Raw genomic sequence first — 19,505 nt, forward strand, 5'->3', positions numbered from 1 at the left:
CATGCACTTAGGAGATAAAAGTCTCTTAGCCAAATGGGTGATCTTGGCAAAGTTACCTAATCGCACAGAGCCTAAGTTTCCTCAGGTATAAAGTGGGGAATAATACCTACCTCATAGGACATTTGGGAGGATTACATGCAATAACAGATATTGAAGCACTTAGCATGTAACGGGTAGCCAGTACATGTTGGCGTCTACCTCCTTTCTTTCTTCAGTTCCCCCTGTTCCAGGCTTCCAGGGCTACTCTTGACTTTATTTCCTGCCTTCTGATTGTTTCCCAAGATTTATTCATTTCTTTTGCATTTTCATAATTGAGTAACTTCATATCTCTTGGACATTTTTCTTACCCAAACATTGTCTGTTCTACCTGAAGATAAACTGAGGAACCAGGTATCTTTTGTGTTAGGTGTTCACATAAAACTTTTATTAAAGATGATTAGCACATCCTTCTGTATATTTTACATACTTTTTTCAAAGAGGTTTTTACTCACTTTGTAACCACTATGAACACATGGTTGTAGTGCTATATATAATTTTCACCTTATCTTTTAAACAAATCTATTTTCTTTTTCAATAGTTTAATTAATACTGAATAGAGTTTTAGCATGGTGTGTGTATGTTATATGATTGCTCTTTGGAGGAGAGATAAAAATACATGTATAATATATATAGTTTAATTTTGCTGTTCAGTGTATTGAATGATTACTCATTCCTCTTTAAAGTAGTTTAAAAAGTATTTTGTTCTAGATGCTGGGGATATGGCAGTGGATCAAATTGAGTCTTTGCCGTTGAAAAGCTTGCTTTCTAAAGTGAAAAATTTTTAATTTTTTATAATGCATTTTTCTTACTTTGGTCATACATATATATATACCATGCATCAAGGAGTTTTATTGTAATAGAATATTATATTTGGGGGGAATATTTGAAGCTATGGCTCAAATATTTTGTGTCCCAAGATTTATTAATATCAAATGTCAAATTTTTTAGATCAAATAGTGATTTCATTACATTTGCCATGTTCCACAAAGTAATATTTTATTACAATTCTTTATATAAAATATACTTGTTTTGGAGGTCTAACATTGGCTTGCAGGTTGAAAATATTTTTCATTCATTTAGTAAACATTTTTTGAGGACCTCCTATATGCCTAGGTTCTGTCTTAAACTAACTTAGTACAGGAATTTAAACTCAGGTCCAGAGCGCAATCTATTTCCTTTTCTTCATGCCATATATTAAAAGGTGGGGACAAGAGAATGAGGATTTATTTGGATTTAGTTACTGGGAAGGGGACATTACCTTGGAAAGAATTCTTTTTGAATGGTTGGGGGAAGAAAAGCTTATTATAGGAGACTAAGGAAGCCCAGAATAATAAGGAAACTGAAGTATGAAGTATAGGCGATTCTTCTTTGTATCTTGGTAGTGAGTAGAAGGAAGATTCATGCAAGGGCTTGAAAGTACCAAAAACTAGGGAAGGAGACTTCAAAATAAGGGATATATGAGGGTTGTAAGAGAGAGCAAGGAGTTGGGGATCAAGTGATTAAATACCATGAAGAGAGGAGATAATTGAAACTGTAATGTTCCAGAGGAACCAGAGAAGATAGTTATTAGGACAAAAGTGAAAGGGGATTTGGCTTAGAAGAGTAGGGAGAAAACTTCATTTGATATAACAGGAAGAGATGAGAATGAATGAAAATAAAAGTATTTTAAGATGGAGGAATGGGATGGTTATGATCACTCCCAAAAGATAGCCTTTAATCTTCTCATAAAGTACAGTAGGGTCATTTGCTGACTGGAATGGGGTGAGAGGGAGAGGGGAGCTTAAAAAGGGGAAAATGTTCTGCCATTGAAACATACTTGGAAATCAGTGAGTTGCAGCAGTGACACCCCAATTAAGGTTAGCATGGATGTTACAGTGATCTACAGTATCCCAATGTTCTGTAGCAGGAGTTGGCAAACTACAACCTGAGGGCCACATTTAGCCCATGTAGCCTGTGAGCTAGGAATAGTTTTTATATTCATAAAGGGTTTAAAAAAAGAGAAAGACAAAGAAGATTGTATGACAGAGACCATATGTGACCTTCAAAGCCTAAAATATTTACTCTCTGGCCCCTTAAGGAGAGAACTGACCCTTGCTCAGGACCAGAGAGAGCAAATGATAGTGTGACTCAGTGGTTGGAGCTGACATGTTGGACATGATCGAAGATCAGGGGGTGATAACGTAAGGGATACTAGTTATGAGGGTTTTGGTGGAGGTGGACAGTTGGGTGCAGGTTGATAAGGGGGTAAAGTAAAGCCAGAAGAAAGCTAACAGATTGGATGAAAATGGAGAGGGCTTGTGGCTAGATCTCACAATGAGAATGAAAAGCATGATCAGTTGGTATAAAGCAAAGATGACAGGTAAGGAAGTTGGAAGTGGAGAAGGGAAGCACAGTTGGTTATCTTGGAGGTAGAAGAGCTTCACAAATTGTCTATTGATGAGATCGGGATGATGGAGCATCAGAAGTATGATATTTAAATTCCTGAAGATGATAACAGGGAGACTCTGTAAGAAGAAATAATGTGAATTAGGTTACTAGAGTTATTTGAAGAAAGTGGAAGTGGGTATGGAGTATGAGGTAGATGATGGTAAAGAGTTAAACAAAGGCTGGTGTATGTAGGTAAATTACTATAAATAAGGGGAGGGGGAAAGTGATGGTGGCAGTTAAGTGGTCTTCCATTTGCCCTGGCAGCTGTTCCATTCTCTTGACTAGGTAATTGATAGAGGTAGATAAAAAGGCTGCAGGGAAGATGTGGGAGGTCATAGGAGGTCACATTTACACATAGTCTTTGAGGATGGGAGAAGCAAGGTGGTAGATTCATTTCAAGTTGTAAAATGAAGCCCTCAAAATAAAAGTAGTTGATTTTTTTTTGCACGGATGTATAAATGTGTTACTTATACAGCTCTTCCTGTAAAGACTTTTTGACGTTAGTACTATTTACTATAAAGTAAAGTTCATTTTTTTGCACTAATGAAATTATTAAGGGATTAATACTAAAAATATCTCTCTTTACTTAACTATGAATATATACAAGAGTAACCTGGCAGGTAATCTTCATTTGGAATATTAAAACTGTCTTGATTGGGCTACAAATAACTAATAGATACAAATCACTTGGGCATGATAGTGGTCCTTCCATGACAATGTTAATGTAGAGTCTATATTATAGCTTATGAAGCTTTACTATTAAACATACATATAGGAACATAATGTATTTTAGCCACTAAAAAAAAAAAAAAAAATCTAGTTAGGGGGATTCCCCTGGCGTTTAAAAGATGAAGCAGGAGCCGTTGGTAGCTGCTTTGTTATGTTTTTCTATATTGGTGGCCAAAATGATTCCTGTATTTATGGCATAATTTTCTGAAGGAAAAACTCTTTTCTGTGCCAAGGACTAAAAATATGAGAAGCAGACAAAAGGTAAATTGACAGAAATTTTCACTGTGCTAATTAAGTGGGAAGTTACTGGTTCTTATTATAAAAGCCTCTTTATTTTTTCTGGAGAATCAGACTATATCCTGATAATCTGAAATCTTAAATACCAAAAACGTCATTTTAAATGGTACCTTTATTTTAAGTGGTTTTCAATGAATGACCTTTGGAATATTTTTAAAGATTGAGTTAAATTTCTTTTGAATCATAAGAAGAAAATACCTTAATTATGTCATTTATTTTAATTGTATTTTTGTGTTGTGTGTTTTTTCCCTCAGTTCCTGTTACAAAGAATATAGCAAAAACACAGCCTTCTCCTTCCAAAGCAACCCAGCGTTCAATGCAGTCTCTACAGAAAACTGCTGTAATATTACCAACACAGCAGATCAGGAAATCAGGTCGTACTAAACCACCTGCACATACTTCAGTCCCCAAGAAGGGGAGTTCTGTTAAAAATATCACACCAAGGAAAAAAGGCCCAAACTCAGGAAGAAAGGTTAGTTGTAACTCCTACTAATTTGCATTACAGGTCTCTGTAGTGCCTTATTATTAAACACACAGTTTAGGACTTACTAAGAGTGTTATGATGCCTTTTAGGAATGTACCAAGAGTGTATAAGGCTTTTTACAAGGTGGAGTGGGGAGGGGAACGGAAAGATTGGGAGTTTGGGACTAGCAGATGTAAACTATATATAGGATGGATAAACAACAAGGACCTACTATATAGCACAGGGAGCTATATTCAATATCCTTAAACCATAATGGAAAGAAATATGAAAAAGGATATATAGCTGAGTCACTTTGCTATACAGCAGAAATTAAACACAACATTGTCAATCAACTATACCTAATTAAAATTAAAAAATAAGTATATAAGGCTTTTTAAGGCCTGTGTAACAATCAAGATTGTTATTTCTTTTCTTGGATAAATTTAAAACTAAATAGTGTTCGACCTCTTCAAAACCACATTGAAAATACTGCATGGGTGTATTTATGTTCGAGCCAGTTTATTTAAAACTCAGTATATTTTAAAAATCAATGTGAAGTGAATTTTACTGTACATAGATTATACCTCAGTAAAATGGGGGTGAGGGGGAAATCAGTGTGATAAATTCAGTGATGCTAAAGTCACATCCTACCTAACTGACTCTCCCCCAAAGAAAACAACTCTAATACCTGGAAGTAATAGAAAAAGCAGCTACCCGAAGACACTGGAGAATGAATGGAAGCAGACAGACTGTGGTTGGGGGGAATACACATAGGAGGAGGGGTGTTATACGAAATGCTATATTCAGCAAACATACTCTTCAAGAATGAAGAACTAAGGACATTTTCAGGTAAAAGCATACAAAAAATTCATCACTGGCAGACAAACACTATAAGAAATGCTGAAAGAAGTTATCTCTAGGTAAAAATACTAATGACTTTCTTTTTGCTTTTTTCCTCTTAATTTCCTTATAAAAATAGGACTATTTAAAGCAATAATTATAATACAATACAGTCTTGTGGAGTTTATAACATACATAGATATAATACATAAAAAAATTATAGTATAAAGGCTTAGGGGTTGGGGATATGGATTTGTAGCATTGCAAGGTTTCAACATTTTCTGTTAAGTAGTACAATATTAACTTTGTGTGAATTGTACATTGAAACTCCCAGAGCATATTGTAAAAATACAAATGCAAAGAAATATAGCTAAAAAGCCAATAGGAAAATTAAAATAGAATTCTAAGGACTATTCAGGTAATCAACAACAACAAAAAAGAGGAAAGTAAGACAGAGGAACAAAACACAGAGGAAACAAACAGAAAACAAATAATAAGTGGTAGACCCAGACCCAAACTTATTAATAATTACTTTAAAAATTAGTAAACTAAACTTTTCAATTAGAAGACAGAGATTATCAAAATGGATTTTTTAAAAGATCTAAATACATCCTGTCTACAAGAAATACGCTCTAAATATAAAGACATAGAATCTCTCTAGATCTGTTAGAACTGAGTTAAATTTCAGCAGTATTACCTTAAACATTTCTGAGTTCAGCCACCTGATATCAATATATATAACGTTTCTATTTTGTTACAACTAATGTTTGCAGTATGGAGCAAAATGACAATACCATTTTGATTTTAAAAACTTACATTGGTATTTTATTTTAAAAGGCATTCAAAATTTATAAAATAAAAATCGAAAGTCAGGGCTTCCCTGGTGGCGCAGTGGTGGCCTGCCGATGCAGGGGACATGGGTTCGTGCCCCGGTCCGGGAAGATCCCACATGCTGTGGAGCGGCTGGGCCCGTGAGCCATGGCCGCTGAGCCTGCGCGTCTGGAGCCTGTGCTCCGCAATGGGAGAGGCCACAAAGGTGAGAGGCCCGTGTACTGCAGAAAAGAAAAAAAAGAAATCAAAAGTCAATAAAACTGAATATTTTTCAAATATAAAATCATAAATATTGAAAAAATCAAATAAGCACATTATTCTAATGTAAATTCTTAGCAGATGAAATTTTTTAAATTAAAAATAAATTATAAGGGGACTTCCCTGGTGGCGCAGTGGTTAAGTCTCCACACTCCCAGTGCAGGGGGCCTGGGTTCAATCCCTGGTCAGGGAACCAGATCCCACACGCATGCCGCAACTAAGAGTTCGCATGCCACAACTAAGGAGCCCTCGAGCTGCAACTAAAGGAGTCCACCTGCTGCAACTAAGGAGCTGGAAAGCCACAACTAAGGAGCCCTCCTGCCACAACTAAGACCCAGTGCAACCAAATAAATAAATATTTTTTAAAAATAAATTGTATAAACTTAAGGAAAGTTAATGAAATTTAAAGGCAAATCATTTATTTTAAATGCATTTTAAAAATTAAAATGTATCAAGGGTGTCATTGATGCATATATTTAGTACATATTTTCTAGTTGCTGAAAAAGTCTTTGTGATTAGCTGGTATATGGTCAAGATATGATAACTCCAAAAAGTTTCTCTTCATTCTTTTACTTTCAAATAATTCCAATGCTGGTTTGACAATTTTGAAGAGATCTTTTTGAAAATATTGTTGTATGGTGGTGAGGAGGGGCAAGGGAAAGATAATGTAATTTTTTTGATAATAAACTTTTTTGTTGCAAAGGAAGCATTTCAATCCACCTTCATCTTTTTTGGCTTCATTATTTCATCATAAAAAGATGAAGATTCAACTCTTCGAACTAGAGTAAGAATTGTTTTTGCTGTACTCTCCTTTGTCAATTATTTTCTTCCCTTCCTTAAGCATTCTAGAAGTATGGAAGTGTGGAAGCACATTTTCCAAATAAATGTATTCAATTTACATTGTTAGTGCAAACACACTATTTTGGTATGTCTTAAGTCAAAGGATTTAGATTTTAGATTTTTAAAATACTGAAAGAACGAGAATATATTGACACAATAATTATAATTTAGTATTTTCAAAATAATTTACTAAGATACTGTGAACCCAAATGACAGTCACTAATTTAAACAAAGAAAAATCCAACAACACTGTTTGTGTTTTTCTCCTTTTTCCCTGCCTTTTAAATATCTTCTATTATTACCTTTTCTAGGCACAAGATCCCCTTCTCTGATACTGAAGAGTTGTGTTAGAAGATAGCTCCTAGAAAACCCCAAGAGTTGATATAAAATAAACAAAACACTAGTGATGTTAATAATACCCATGAGACATTTGGTTCTTACATACAATAGGCATAATTTTGTATGGACTTTAGCAAGCCACTGACAATTTTGTCATAATTATCGTATGTAATATGGAGAATTGCAGGCTAGATATGGTAAAAACCCAGATGAGTGACTGCTTTCTGAAGACAAACTTTGTCCTCTGCCTTGTTGAGGTCCCCCACCCTCATCTGATGAATTGCTGGATTAGATTTCCAAACTACTTCAGCAGTGTAAAAAACTTACTGGGAACCTCAAAAATAAAACAAGTTTTACAGAGTGAATTATTTTGGCTAAAGTGTGACTAGTTGGAACAGGGGGTAGCATTGGGAATCCCAGCCTCTTGGTCTCTTCCTCTCCTACCTGACCAGCTTATGGGCCCCTCTTAGGAGCACAGTTTGAAAAGTACTGCAGTTTGTGACACAGGGATTTCCAACCCAGAGGACTTCAGACAACTGATCATTTGTGAACCAGTGATGCCAATAATTTTATGACCTCCTTATCTAGGAATATTTTTTTTTTAATAGGAAAAACGTATTCCTGTTGTATGTTCCACATCTTCAGCTTCTGTCAGTATGCTGGCCAGAGGACGTGGTGGTGTTTTATATGATAAGGATACTGTTCCTGGATCATCTAAAATAGTGATGTCTACAGGTAAATTAATATTTTTAAAAGAGCGTAAAATTAGTTATCTTTTGTTGTATTATTTTCAGTGTCTTTGAAGTCCTGGAAATAAAATAAGAGGGAAAAAAGATGATAGTAAACATTTCTTATAGCATTTTTCATATTAAAATATTTTGAAATTCTGATTGTTCATTTTGATGTCAAGGAAAACAGTTTGTTTAAATACATAAGTCACTTGAAAATTCAACACCCTTAAGATATCCCTCTTGGTAAGATTTATAAAATTTACATTATTGTCAAATCTGTTCTTGTTTTCCCATGATCTCATTTCACAATTTGTCTTTTTTGTCTTGTATGTATTTTTAAGGTACCTCAAACCTTATTTTAATGCCTTATAAAATTTTCACAGATCCTTGCCTGTCAGGGGGCATGATGACTTTAAATTGTTTTTTGCTATGTGAAGAGTGTGAAATGACAGACACCCAAACTAGTCAGTCCCTTTTATTTGTCGTTTCCTGCAAATTTCCTTATTCCTTTCCTGTTACTTAAAGCAAGTTTTTTTGCTCCCTCTCCTAGATCCTTAATTATCTCTCTTACATTCTTCTGTTCCTTGGACTTTTCCCCTCAATTTTTCTTTTCTTATTAAAAAGAAATTATAATTTAATTTTTTGAAATAGAAATCACTTTAAAAATGATTATTGTAACATACCCCCCCCCTTTTTTTGGCTGTGTTGGGTCTTTGTTGCTGCGCATGGGTTTTCTCTAGTTTTGGCGAGCGGGGGCTACTCTTTGTTGTGGTGCACAGGCTTCTCGTTGCAGTGGTTTCTTCTCTTGTTGTGGAGCACGAGCTCTAGAGTGCAGGCTCAGTAGTTGTGGTGCACGGGCTTAGTTGCTTCGCAGCATGTGGGATCTTCCCAGACCAGGGCTCGAACCCGTGTCCCCTGCATTGGCAGGTGGATTCTTAACCACTTCCCCACCGGAGAAGCCCGTTACATACCTCATTTTGTCTCTTTATTATTTCTGATTTTTAGTCCATTAGGAGGGGAGCCTAGCTAAATGAGTATAAACATTGAAATCCTTGTTTAGCTCACTTGTGTTCAGTAGAACTTTGTCCATGCCATCAGCACCTCAGGTTAAGTTTTTAATAGGTGTTTCATTTCTGTGACAGAGTCTATCCTTCCTCTGGCTATTGCCACAAAGCTTAAGTATCATATATTTCAACATAGTGAAAGTGAGATTAATTTTTTTTTTTTTTTTTTTTTTGCGGTACGTGGGCCTCTCACTGTTGTGGCCTCTCCCGTTGCGGAGCACAGGCTCTGGACGCGCAGGCTCAGCGGCCATGGCTCATGGGCGTAGCCGCTCTGCGGCATGTGGGATTTTCCCGGACCGGGGCACGAACCCGTGTCCCTTGCATTAGCAGGCGGACTCTCAACCACTGCGCCACCAGGGAAGCCCTTAATGGGTTTTTATTGTAGTAAATATAGACTGTATACATGAAAATTTTGCAATAAATTGAGTAGTGGATAAAAATAATGTGCCTCTTGATTTAGGGGGACAATATATTTTCTGTTAATAATTATATTACGTTGTGTGTTAATTTGTATTTGTTGATTCTCAGTGAAGAAAAATTATAGAAACTTGACTGATTGTGATTATAGATTATTTGCTTCTAAATTCTAAATGCTTTTATTATACGAAGGGAAGCATTTATTTTTAAAATTTTCTTCCATGAACCTCGGCATGTATATAAAGAACATTTTTATTTTCTTAAAAATTAATGAAAAGGGCTTCCCTGGGGGCGCAGTGGTTGAGAGTCCGCCTGCCGATGCAGGCGGACATGGGCTCGTGCCCCGGTCCGGGAAGATTCCACATGCCGTGGAGCGTCTAGGCCCATGGGCCATGGCCGCTGAGCCTGTGCGTCCGGAGCCTGTGCTCTGCAACGGGAGAGGCCACAACAGTGAGAGGCGTGTGTACCGCAAAAAAAAAAAAAAAAAAAAAATTAATGAAAAAAATTTCTCTAGGTCATTAGAACTTACTGTGACACATATCTGAAATGATTTGGTTACTTTAGAAAATACTATATAACGAGAGTGCAATATTGTTGATTTAAAATAAATTCAGTCCAAAAGGAGTGTGCTAATATGACCAGTTTTGAAAGAAAATTCTTATACTGTGATTGCTGTTAAAAAGTGAAAATATTCTTGACTTTAAGCCATTTTATATAACCTGAGAATGTGTGAAGAATTGTTTTATGATGTTACTAAAACTTGTATTGTTTTTATTATAATCAGTTTGGGCAGAATTCTAGAAAATTGAATAAGCATTTGGATTATTTATTTCTAGATTTCATATATTTACAAAATGTGAAAATATATTTACATACATATTTTTAGGTAGCAGAAATGATCACCGATAGTAACTATATTTAGGTTATCTTTGAGTGAAGCATGGCTAATGTGATATACAGTGATTGATTATGTAGTGTTTATGTTCCTTCTAACCAATCTCATTGTTTGTTATATCTATATACACATTTTTAATCAAGTCTGTGTCTATGTAAACAAATATGGAAGCTCTGGCCCTTACCTGGATCAGAATAAAATCCAGCAGCTGCCCGATCACTTTGGCCCAGGCCCTGTCAATGTGGTGCTCCGGCGGACGGTGCAGGCCTGTGTGGATTGTGCCGTTCAAAGTAAGACTGTTTTTGGATTCCTTAAGCCAGATGATCGTGGAGGAGAAGTGATAACCGGTATGCTCATCTAATCCTTTATGAGCTTTTATTCCCTAATTTGTTTTTAGGTTTCAAGAAGGCAAGGATTTTATAATACATAGATTATTTTATAAATTTATATTCTGTTAACTATAATATTTGAATACTATATTAATGTAATAGAATATGGATAATAATTATATGTTTATAGACTTTTAACCCTGGTTTGGAAAGTTTAACTTTCAAAATAGACAAATAATGTCAGAGTAATACTGTATATTGAGGTAAGAGGTACAGATTTTTCCTTTTACCTGCTGTATTAAGCTCACTATAGATAAAGTGAGCTTAATATATTTTAATATTTTTAGAAAACAGACTAATCTGTAAGAATCTCTAAGTAAAAAATGTGATTCAAGAAGTAAGAGGTAAGATACACATGGCTTTCATGATTGTATGATCAGATACTGCATTTGTACCCATGGAATGTTTGGAAGAGCAGAAACTATTGTACATCAGTGGGTTTCTGTTGTTGTTGTTTACTTTATGAATATTTTTAAACGAGAATGCTTTTATTAGTTCAGACTATGTGTTTGAATGAGAGGAACTTTTATAATTTAAGATTATTCCTTTATAAATTACAAAAACCACACGTTAGATTTATAATACATTTCCTAAATTGATGACTTTCATTTTGATGTGGTTCTCATCTTTCTGTGATGTAACTCTGACATCTTTTCTTCCCTATAATAGCCTCCTTTGATGGGGAAACTCATTCCATCCAGCTCCCTCCAGTGAACAGTGCATCATTTGCTCTTCGCTTTCTTGAGAAATTGTGCCACAGCCTGCAGTGTGATAACCTTTTGAGTAGCCAGCCTTTTAGCTCTTACAGAGGTAATGGTCATAGTCCTGCAGAGCATGATCAAAATAATTCAGGTAAGAGAAAATGTAAAATTTTATACTGTGCTTCTATTTTATATTAGATTCTACATTAACCTGAGAATCTTAAATAATTCAGTTTTTCCTGCGTCTTCCTCAAAGTAAACCTTTTAGCCACAGTGAACTAATTAGACATGTATAATATATAGTTTTTGTTCATTCAAAGTGGAAAAGTAATTTCTTATTGTATTCATAATTAACTTGAGAATCAAAACCTGAAACGTGTATCATTGTAGGGTCTTTTTGTTTTTTAAAATTTATTTATTTATTTTTGGCAGCGTTGGATCTTCGTTGCTACGCATGGGCTTTCTCTAGTTGTGGGGAGCGGGGGCTACTCTTCGTTGTGGTGCGCGGACTTCTCACTGCGGTGGCTTCTCTTGTTGCGGAGCATGGGCTCTAGACATGCAGGCTTCAGTAGTTGTGGCTTGCGGGCTCCAGAGCGCAGGCTCAGTAGTTGTGGTGCACGGGCTTAGTTTCTCCGTGGCATGTGGGATCTTCCCGGACCAGGACTCGAGCCCGTGTCCCGTGCGTTGGCAGGCGGATTCTTAACCACTGCGCCACCAGGGGAGCCCCCCCAGTCCTCTTTTAAGTACTGTCTGTATGGTATATTTTTTCCCATCCTTGTACTTTCAACCTATTTGTGTGTTTGAATTTAAAGTGTAAGTTTGTAATACAACTTTAAAAAAAACCCATTCTGCCAATCTGATTTTTTACTGGAGTGTTTATTTCATGTACATTTAATTTAATTACTGATAAGGTAGGATTTACATCTACCATTCTGTATGTCTCTCTTTTTTTTCGGGCGGGGGTAGTCTTTTCCTCCATTACTGCCTTCTTTTGTTTTAAGTAGATGTTTTCTTGTGTACCATTTTATTTTCCTTGTTCTTTTTACTATTTTTTTGAGTTATTTTCTTAGTTAGTTGCCTTGGGGATTACAATTAACATCTTAATTTAAAACAGTCTAGTTTGGATTAATACCAACTTAATTTTAATATTATGCCAAAACTTTGCTCCAGCATAGCTTTGTTTTCTGCCCACTTCTTTGTGCTATTATTGTCATACAAATTATATTTTATACGTTATAAGCTCCCAAATACAGTTTTATAATTATTGCTTTTTTAAAAAAGAAATTTATTTATTTTATTTATTTATTATTTTTGGCTGCGTCAGGTCTTCGTTGCTGCGTGTGGGCTTTCTCTAGTTGTGGCGAGCGGGGGCTATTCTTAGTTGTGGTGCATGGGCTTCTCATTGCAGTGGCTTCTCTTGTTGCGGAGCACGGGCTCTAGGCGCGTGGGCTTCAGTAGTTGTGGCTTGCGGGCTCCAGTAGTTGTGGCTTGCGGGCTCTGGAGCACAGGCTCAGTAGTTGTGCCTTGCAGGCTCTGGAGCACAGGCTCAGTAGTTGTGGCGCACAGGCTTAGCTGCTCCGTGGCATGTGGGATCTTCCTGAACCAGGGCTTGAACCTGTGTCCCCTGCATTGGCAGGTGGATTCTTAACCACTGCGCCACCAGGGAAGTCCTATAATTATTGCTTTATGTAGTTGTCTTTTAAATGAGAAAGGAGAAGAAAAGAGTTATAAACACAAATATATTTACTGGTACTGTTTTTTTTTTTAATGTGGATTTAAGTTATTCTCTATTTTCATTTCAACTTGAAGGAGTCTCTCTAGTATCTCTTGTAGGGTAGCTCTCTACAAGTGAGGAATTCTCTCAGTTTTTCTTTATGGAGAATTTCCTATTTTCTCCTTCAGTTTTTAAAGTTTAGTTTTGCTAGATATAGAATTCTTGGTTGACCGTCTTGTTTCAATGCTTTGAATATGTCATCCCACTTCCTTCTAGCCTCTGTAGTTTCTGATGAGAAGTCAGTTGCTAATCTTATTGAGGATCCTTTGTATGTGATGATTTGCTTTTCTCTTGCTGATTTCAAGATTCTCTTTGTCTTTTGCTTTTGGTGGTTTGACTTTTTTCTAGGTGTGGATATCTTTGCATTTATCATAATTGGAGATTCTTGTGCTTTTTGGATTATGCAGATTAATGTTTTGCATTAAAGTTGGGAAGCTTTTAGACATTATTTCTTCAAATAGTCTTTTTGCTCCTTACTCTCTCTGTCCTCTCCTTCCAGGACTCTCCCATTATGTTTATTCTGGCATGCTTGATGGTGTCCCACAGGTCTCTGAAGTCTGTTCATTTTTTCTCTCTCTCTCTCTCTTTTTTTTCCTGTTCCTCAGACTATATAATCTCAATTGACCTCTTAAAAAATTTGGTGATTCTTTCTTCTGCTAATTCACATCTGCTGTTGAGCCCCTCTAGGGTTTTGTTTTGTTTTTTAAATTTCATTTATTATACTTTTCAAGTCGTGAATTTCTATTTGGTTCTTTTTATAATTTTTATTGCTTTATCGATAGTGTGAGACATTGTTCTTACACTTTGCTTTAGTTCTTTAGACATGATTTTTTTTAAGTTCTTTAAACATATATAAAATAACTGACTTGATATCTTTGCTTAGTAAGTCCAGTGTCTGGGCTTCCTCAGAGGCAGTTTCTGTTGACTTTTTTTCCCCCTGTGTATGGGTCATACTTTCCTCTTCCTTGCATGTCTCCTAATTTTTTAATTGAAATTTAAAAGTAATATAACGTAGCAACTCTGAAAATTAGGTTCCCTCCCCCTTCCTAGGCTCTGTTGTTGTTGCTGGTGCTGTTTGGATTTTTAGTGACTCTCCTGGACTAATTTAATGACTTTTCCAGGTCTAATTTTGTTATATGTGGCTACTGAAGTCTGTTCACTTAGCTTAGTGGTCAGCTAATGATTGGACAGGGATTTTCTTAAGTGCCTGGAACCAGTATGTCTCCCAGCCTTTGTGAAGGGGTTCATAGTGTGTGTTGGGACTTACCTTGAACATTCCAGGAGGCAGTTTACAAATCTGCTTTGTGCAGAGCTTCAAGGTCAGCAAAAAATGAAAGATTATGGCCTTCTAAAGTCTTCCTGAGCATTCATACAACCATGTACATACATATGGCCTTGTAGATTCCCAGGAATATCTCAGTGCTTTTCAGAGTCCCCTAATGGACATCTCATTCTCCAGTTTTTCCTTTTAAGCTTCTTGGTCAGCATCTTGTCAGCCCCAACTGGTAATACTACCTCTGGAAGCTGCAGTGTTAAACAATTGCCATTGTTGTGGGTTTTTTGGTTTGGTTTTGGTTTGGTTTTTGACCAGTGCTTTGGATAGGGCTGTTCACACAGAGCAGGCTCTGATTTAGGTCAAATAAAACAAGCCCAGAGATCAGAGGTTTTCAGTGAGCTGCAAGATTGATCAAATAGTGACACTTCTCTGTGGGTGGAGCTTTTGGAGAGTTCCAAATCCTTTGTGCCCCCTTCAGTGCTAGGCTGGCTGCTGGCTTTCACAGCTACTGTAGTTGCGAAGCTGTTGGTTTGCAAGGCTGCTGCAAAACTGGGGTGAATGGGATTATATTAGGGAAGGTAAAATGCCACAGAATTTGTTGTTCTTTCTGAGATTCAGCCATTTTTCTTGAATAAAATGCTTTTTGGGTTGTTGTAATCCTTTAGTTAACGTCCACAATTTTGAAAAAGTTAATTTTGCCAGCGCTGTCATTATTTTTATGAAGGAGTGGATTTTCTGAAGTCCTTAATCAGTCGTCCTGGAAGTGCTTCTCTATGATGACTTCTGAAGTACTTTGTAAATTATCTGGCCTTTTCTAGTTATCTCTGCAGGAACAGTTTCATGCCTGAGCTCACTACGATACCCAGAAGCAGAAGTCAAGAATCAGTTTTATGTTTGTATCAACCTCAGATAGTAGACCATATACCAGCTTCATAAACTTTTCATAAAGAATGTATTATAATATTACAAGTAAAAGATAAGTAAAGACTTTTTCTGATCTTCCTATGATTCTGAGGTAAATATCTATAGAAAACTATAGAAACTGTATATTTTAGTACTCTAATTTTCTGTATCATTAAATGGGTATGAAAAAAGTCAATTATTTCTCTTCTTAGAATTTAACTGTCCTAATTGTAGAAATATCTCTCATTCACTGAAGTATGTTTTGCCTGTTAGTTTTGTAGTTGATGATTAAAAATAAAATCAAATGGTGAGAGCTCTCTTAGACTCATTAGTAATCAGTCAGTAAATGGATGGCTAAAGATTGCTCATCAGACGATTTTGAGAGGCATGCCTGGCCCCCAGCCATTTTGAACTAGATGAAGTTTGACTTTGGTACTTTCTCATTGCAGTCTTTCTTCTCTCTGGAGGTCTGTTATCCTACTTTATAGATTTCTATTGCACTTTGTTTTTCCTTTTAGTTGGAGATTAAATCAAAATATTGATCGATAATGTAGTGTAACGTAGTCTAATGTAGTGTAATAGTGTAATTAATAAATTGAAATGTCTTTATTTTCAGGATTATGCCTTAAAGTGTGGTCCTTTAGGAAGAAATGCATTTGGTTGATGATAAGTAACCAGTAGGATTGTTGTAAGTGTACCCCTAGGCCAGGATTGTTGCCTATAAAATGGAGTGTTCATCGTACCCTATCTTCTCTTTAACTTCTCTGAATTCTTAACTTTTCTTGCTCATGGGAGCAATTTTCCCAGGTCTTTTTAGGCACATTACAATTGGTTGCCTCACTGTTGGCCTGTGAGAGTTAGAAAGATGTGATGACCCTAGAATAAATGAAGCCTAAACATAGTGCCTTTAACCCTTGAATATAATATCACTGAAATATTTAATAGGATGAAATGAACACATCTTGTTCATAAATAATTGATAAATTATTGATGAAGTTATAGTAGGCAAATGATTTAGAAACAAAAGTGTTTTATGCTGATGATATGAAAACGCTTGAGTATATTAATTAGTTATAACAGATATTTCTTTTTTTGAAAACAGTAAAAGAAGATACAACAGAAAAGAAAAGCACCAAACGACCTTCTCAGGAACCTCTGCCTTATGTTGCTACTCTCTCTCCTAAGCGCCCCAAAACAGAAGTGCATGCCTCTGAAGGTAAATAGTATTTACATGTTGCAAGACTGGGGAGAAAAGTCACTCTTCTATCACTTATATGCTCTTGAGTGTTGATGCTGGAAGTTGGGGAATATATTCCCCCAAATCAGTTTGGCAGTTAGGCTACTACTTTGGCAGCTTTGTTGAGCACTTCATTCCCTTCAGAAGTGCACAGTTGTCATTTCTTCTTAGATTAAAGAAAAACAGTTATAGCCATATTTTCCATTCAGCTTTGTATTGCTAAAAGCTGATAGAAAGAGGAATAGAAAAACCTAGTACATTTCTCCAGTGAAAGTTTTAAGTGCCCAAGGAGTAAGCAAATGTTAGAAACCAACTCTGTGATCATATTGTAACAAAGAGTTGTGAAGAACTGCATTCCTAAAAATAAATGCTTTAGTGAGGTGTTCATAGTTTTGGTGGCAAGACTGGCAAGGGTTAGTTGCCATGAGAAAAATAGGTGATATCATTAGAATCAATTTGAATTTCAGGACAGTGTCAATTACTATAAACACCAAGAAGGGGATGGCCATGTGCTTTGTGTTAGAGGTTTGTGGTTCAGTATAGCATGGCTTAAGTGAACTATTGTTGGCAGTTAGGGGATTTTTGATCTTTTAATAGTATTCGAGCTGTAAGTCTGTTGAAGATAATTGCCTTTGTCTTTTTTCTTATTGCCTTTGTCTTTTTTTTTCTTGTAGAAAAAGTATTATCTTCTGAGGGAAATGGCATGCCCAAAGGGGAAATGCTTTCTGAAGAGTCCAAAAACTCACCACTAAATCCAGCAAGTTCTTTGAATCCTGCCAGCACAAATCCTATAAGCACTCATACTCCGGTCTCCAGTAGTGTTTCTCAAAGTGTGCCATGCACCTCGAGTTCAACACTGGTAGGGACCGAATCACCTCCCAAGAGCAGTCACCATGAAGTTACATTCCAGATGCAGAGGAAAAGTGAAGGTATATTCAAAAACAGTGATTCTCAGCCAGTGTGTTTGTCTTTCCCCTTAAGGTTTCCATGCCCCACAACATCCCCTGAGAGTTTATCGCATTGGAGAAAGTGCCAAAAGTGAGGAGGTCGAGTCCTCCCCTTCACATCATTTTCAGGGCCAAGCTGCTACACATGCTCTAATCCTCATGGCATTACAGAACTATTTCTGGGAATCTGGATCACCAACCATGTTTCTGATGGAGACTTCTCAGTTTAGTGCTTTTCTATCCATTGTAATTTATCATTTCCTTGGGTACTGCCTGGACTCACAACCCTCACATGACTCTGAGGCCTGGAAGGATGCACTCCCTCTTCTTTCTGACGTCCTCTCTTCCTTGTCCCTATTGAGACCTTTCCTGGCCCCAGCCTGTGTGTGGTTCCCAGATCTAGCCTCTGGCATTCTGTTGCTGCAGGCGTTTCCCCATTTTCCACACTCCCAGTCATTCCCTCAGACCCCGCAGGAGAACATGATATGTATAAACAGGACAGCATCCTACTCTTCATTTGGAAAGAGCCAGAGCAGCCTTCCATGTGCAAAGATAGCTACTATCCTGTACCCTTTTAAGGGTTAAGGGTGCTGTGGTGAGAGGAATAAGTGTTTTGTCTTTTGTCACCAGATAGGCATCTAGGCAAGGTTGAGGAGTAAAGGAAGTAGGAATCAACTAACTCCCCTGCCTTTCATAATGGATATTATCTATGGGCAACTGCACTGTACACATGCTGTGATACATTTAATATCGTCACCCCCATCTCCTACTCGGTGTAGATTGTCTCTGGTTTTGGAGTGATTTTTGTAGAGAGACTGAAGATAGATGTTCATTTTATAAAGGGGTCACTGAATTTTTAGATATTTTCACAATATATGAGTTCATGAAGACAGGCCTTCTGATCTCCTAGTGTATATAAGACAGAGCCATTAAGGAGAAGAGCATGACTGGACTTTGCTTATTTTTCACATAATTATTTATTTCATGTAATTATTTGAATAACACTAATGTTCATAACTTTCTCTGATTATTTTGAAGATGTGGGCCCAGTTAAATTATTTTCCATGATAGATTAGAAATAGATGAGTTCACAGTTGTTTTATTTTTATTTTTTTAATTTTTTATTTTTTAAAATTTTTAAATAAATTTATTTTATTCATTTTATTTTTAGCTGTGTTGGGTCTTCGTTGCTGCACGCGGGCTTTCTCTGGTTGTGGCGAGCGGGGGCTACTCTTTGTTGCAGTGCGCAGGCTTCTCATTGCAGTGGCTTCTCTTGTTGCGGAGCATGGGCTCTAGGCATGTAAGCTCAGTAGTTGTGGCTCACGGGCTCTAGAGCGCAGGCTCAATAGTTGTGGTGCAAGAGCTTAGTTGCTCCGGGGCATGTGGGATCTTCCTGGACCAGGGCTCAAACCCATGTCCCCTGCATTGACAGGCGGATTCTTAACCACTGCGCCACCAGGGAAGCCCGTTTTATTTTTAATATAAAATTATAATTTTATACCAGAAATCATATCTTTACATATAGTTTATTTGTAGTAATCCGTAAAAGTAGTTATATGTTATTCAAAGCATAACTATACCAGATTCTGATGACAGAAACCAAAAATCCCACACAAATATAAGTTAATTTAGAGGTATGGTTAGCCTTGCCAGTAATTTTTTTTTTTTTTTTTTTTTTTTGCGGTACGCGGGCCTCTCACTGTTGTGGCCTCTCCCGTTGCAGAGCACAGGCTCCGGACACACAGGCTTAGCGGCCATGGCTCACGGGGCCTAGCCGCTCCACGGCATGTGGGATCTTCCCGGACCGGGGTACGAACTCGTGTCCCCTGCATCGGCAGGCGGACTGTCAACCACTGTGCCACCAGGGAAGCCTCACCAGTAATTTTTTAAGTATTAAATTGAGTCTGTTTTGAGTTAAAGGAGAAGACTTTTCTGTCTGGATTGTTAGAATGCCTTAGGCATGGCATGGTCTATACCATCATCGTTTTTACTTGGGTTGATACAGCCCAGCAGCATTTCTTGGTAGACCAACATTTTTATCTCTGACAAGTAGAAAGTAGGATAGATTTTACTAAAGACTTTTTATTTCATATCAAAGTTACGCTATT

At 36.9% G+C, this 19,505-nt stretch overlaps 1 protein-coding gene across 1 annotated transcript in view; it reads left to right on the forward strand.

The window, feature by feature from the left end:
* Nucleotides 1–19,505, forward strand: part of SCML2 (Scm polycomb group protein like 2) — a 93,603-nt gene that overhangs the window by 70,032 nt on the left and 4,066 nt on the right. Inside the window, exons 8-13 of the mRNA XM_060137236.1 lie at nt 3,747–3,964; nt 7,672–7,798; nt 10,314–10,517; nt 11,229–11,411; nt 16,316–16,429; nt 17,125–17,379. Coding sequence (XP_059993219.1) covers nt 3,747–3,964; nt 7,672–7,798; nt 10,314–10,517; nt 11,229–11,411; nt 16,316–16,429; nt 17,125–17,379 — 1,101 coding nt within the window. The remainder of the gene's footprint in view (nt 1–3,746; nt 3,965–7,671; nt 7,799–10,313; nt 10,518–11,228; nt 11,412–16,315; nt 16,430–17,124; nt 17,380–19,505) is intronic.

This window comes from Lagenorhynchus albirostris, chromosome X (genome assembly GCF_949774975.1).
Source record: "Lagenorhynchus albirostris chromosome X, mLagAlb1.1, whole genome shotgun sequence".
Classification (NCBI taxonomy): Eukaryota; Metazoa; Chordata; class Mammalia; order Artiodactyla; family Delphinidae; genus Lagenorhynchus; species Lagenorhynchus albirostris.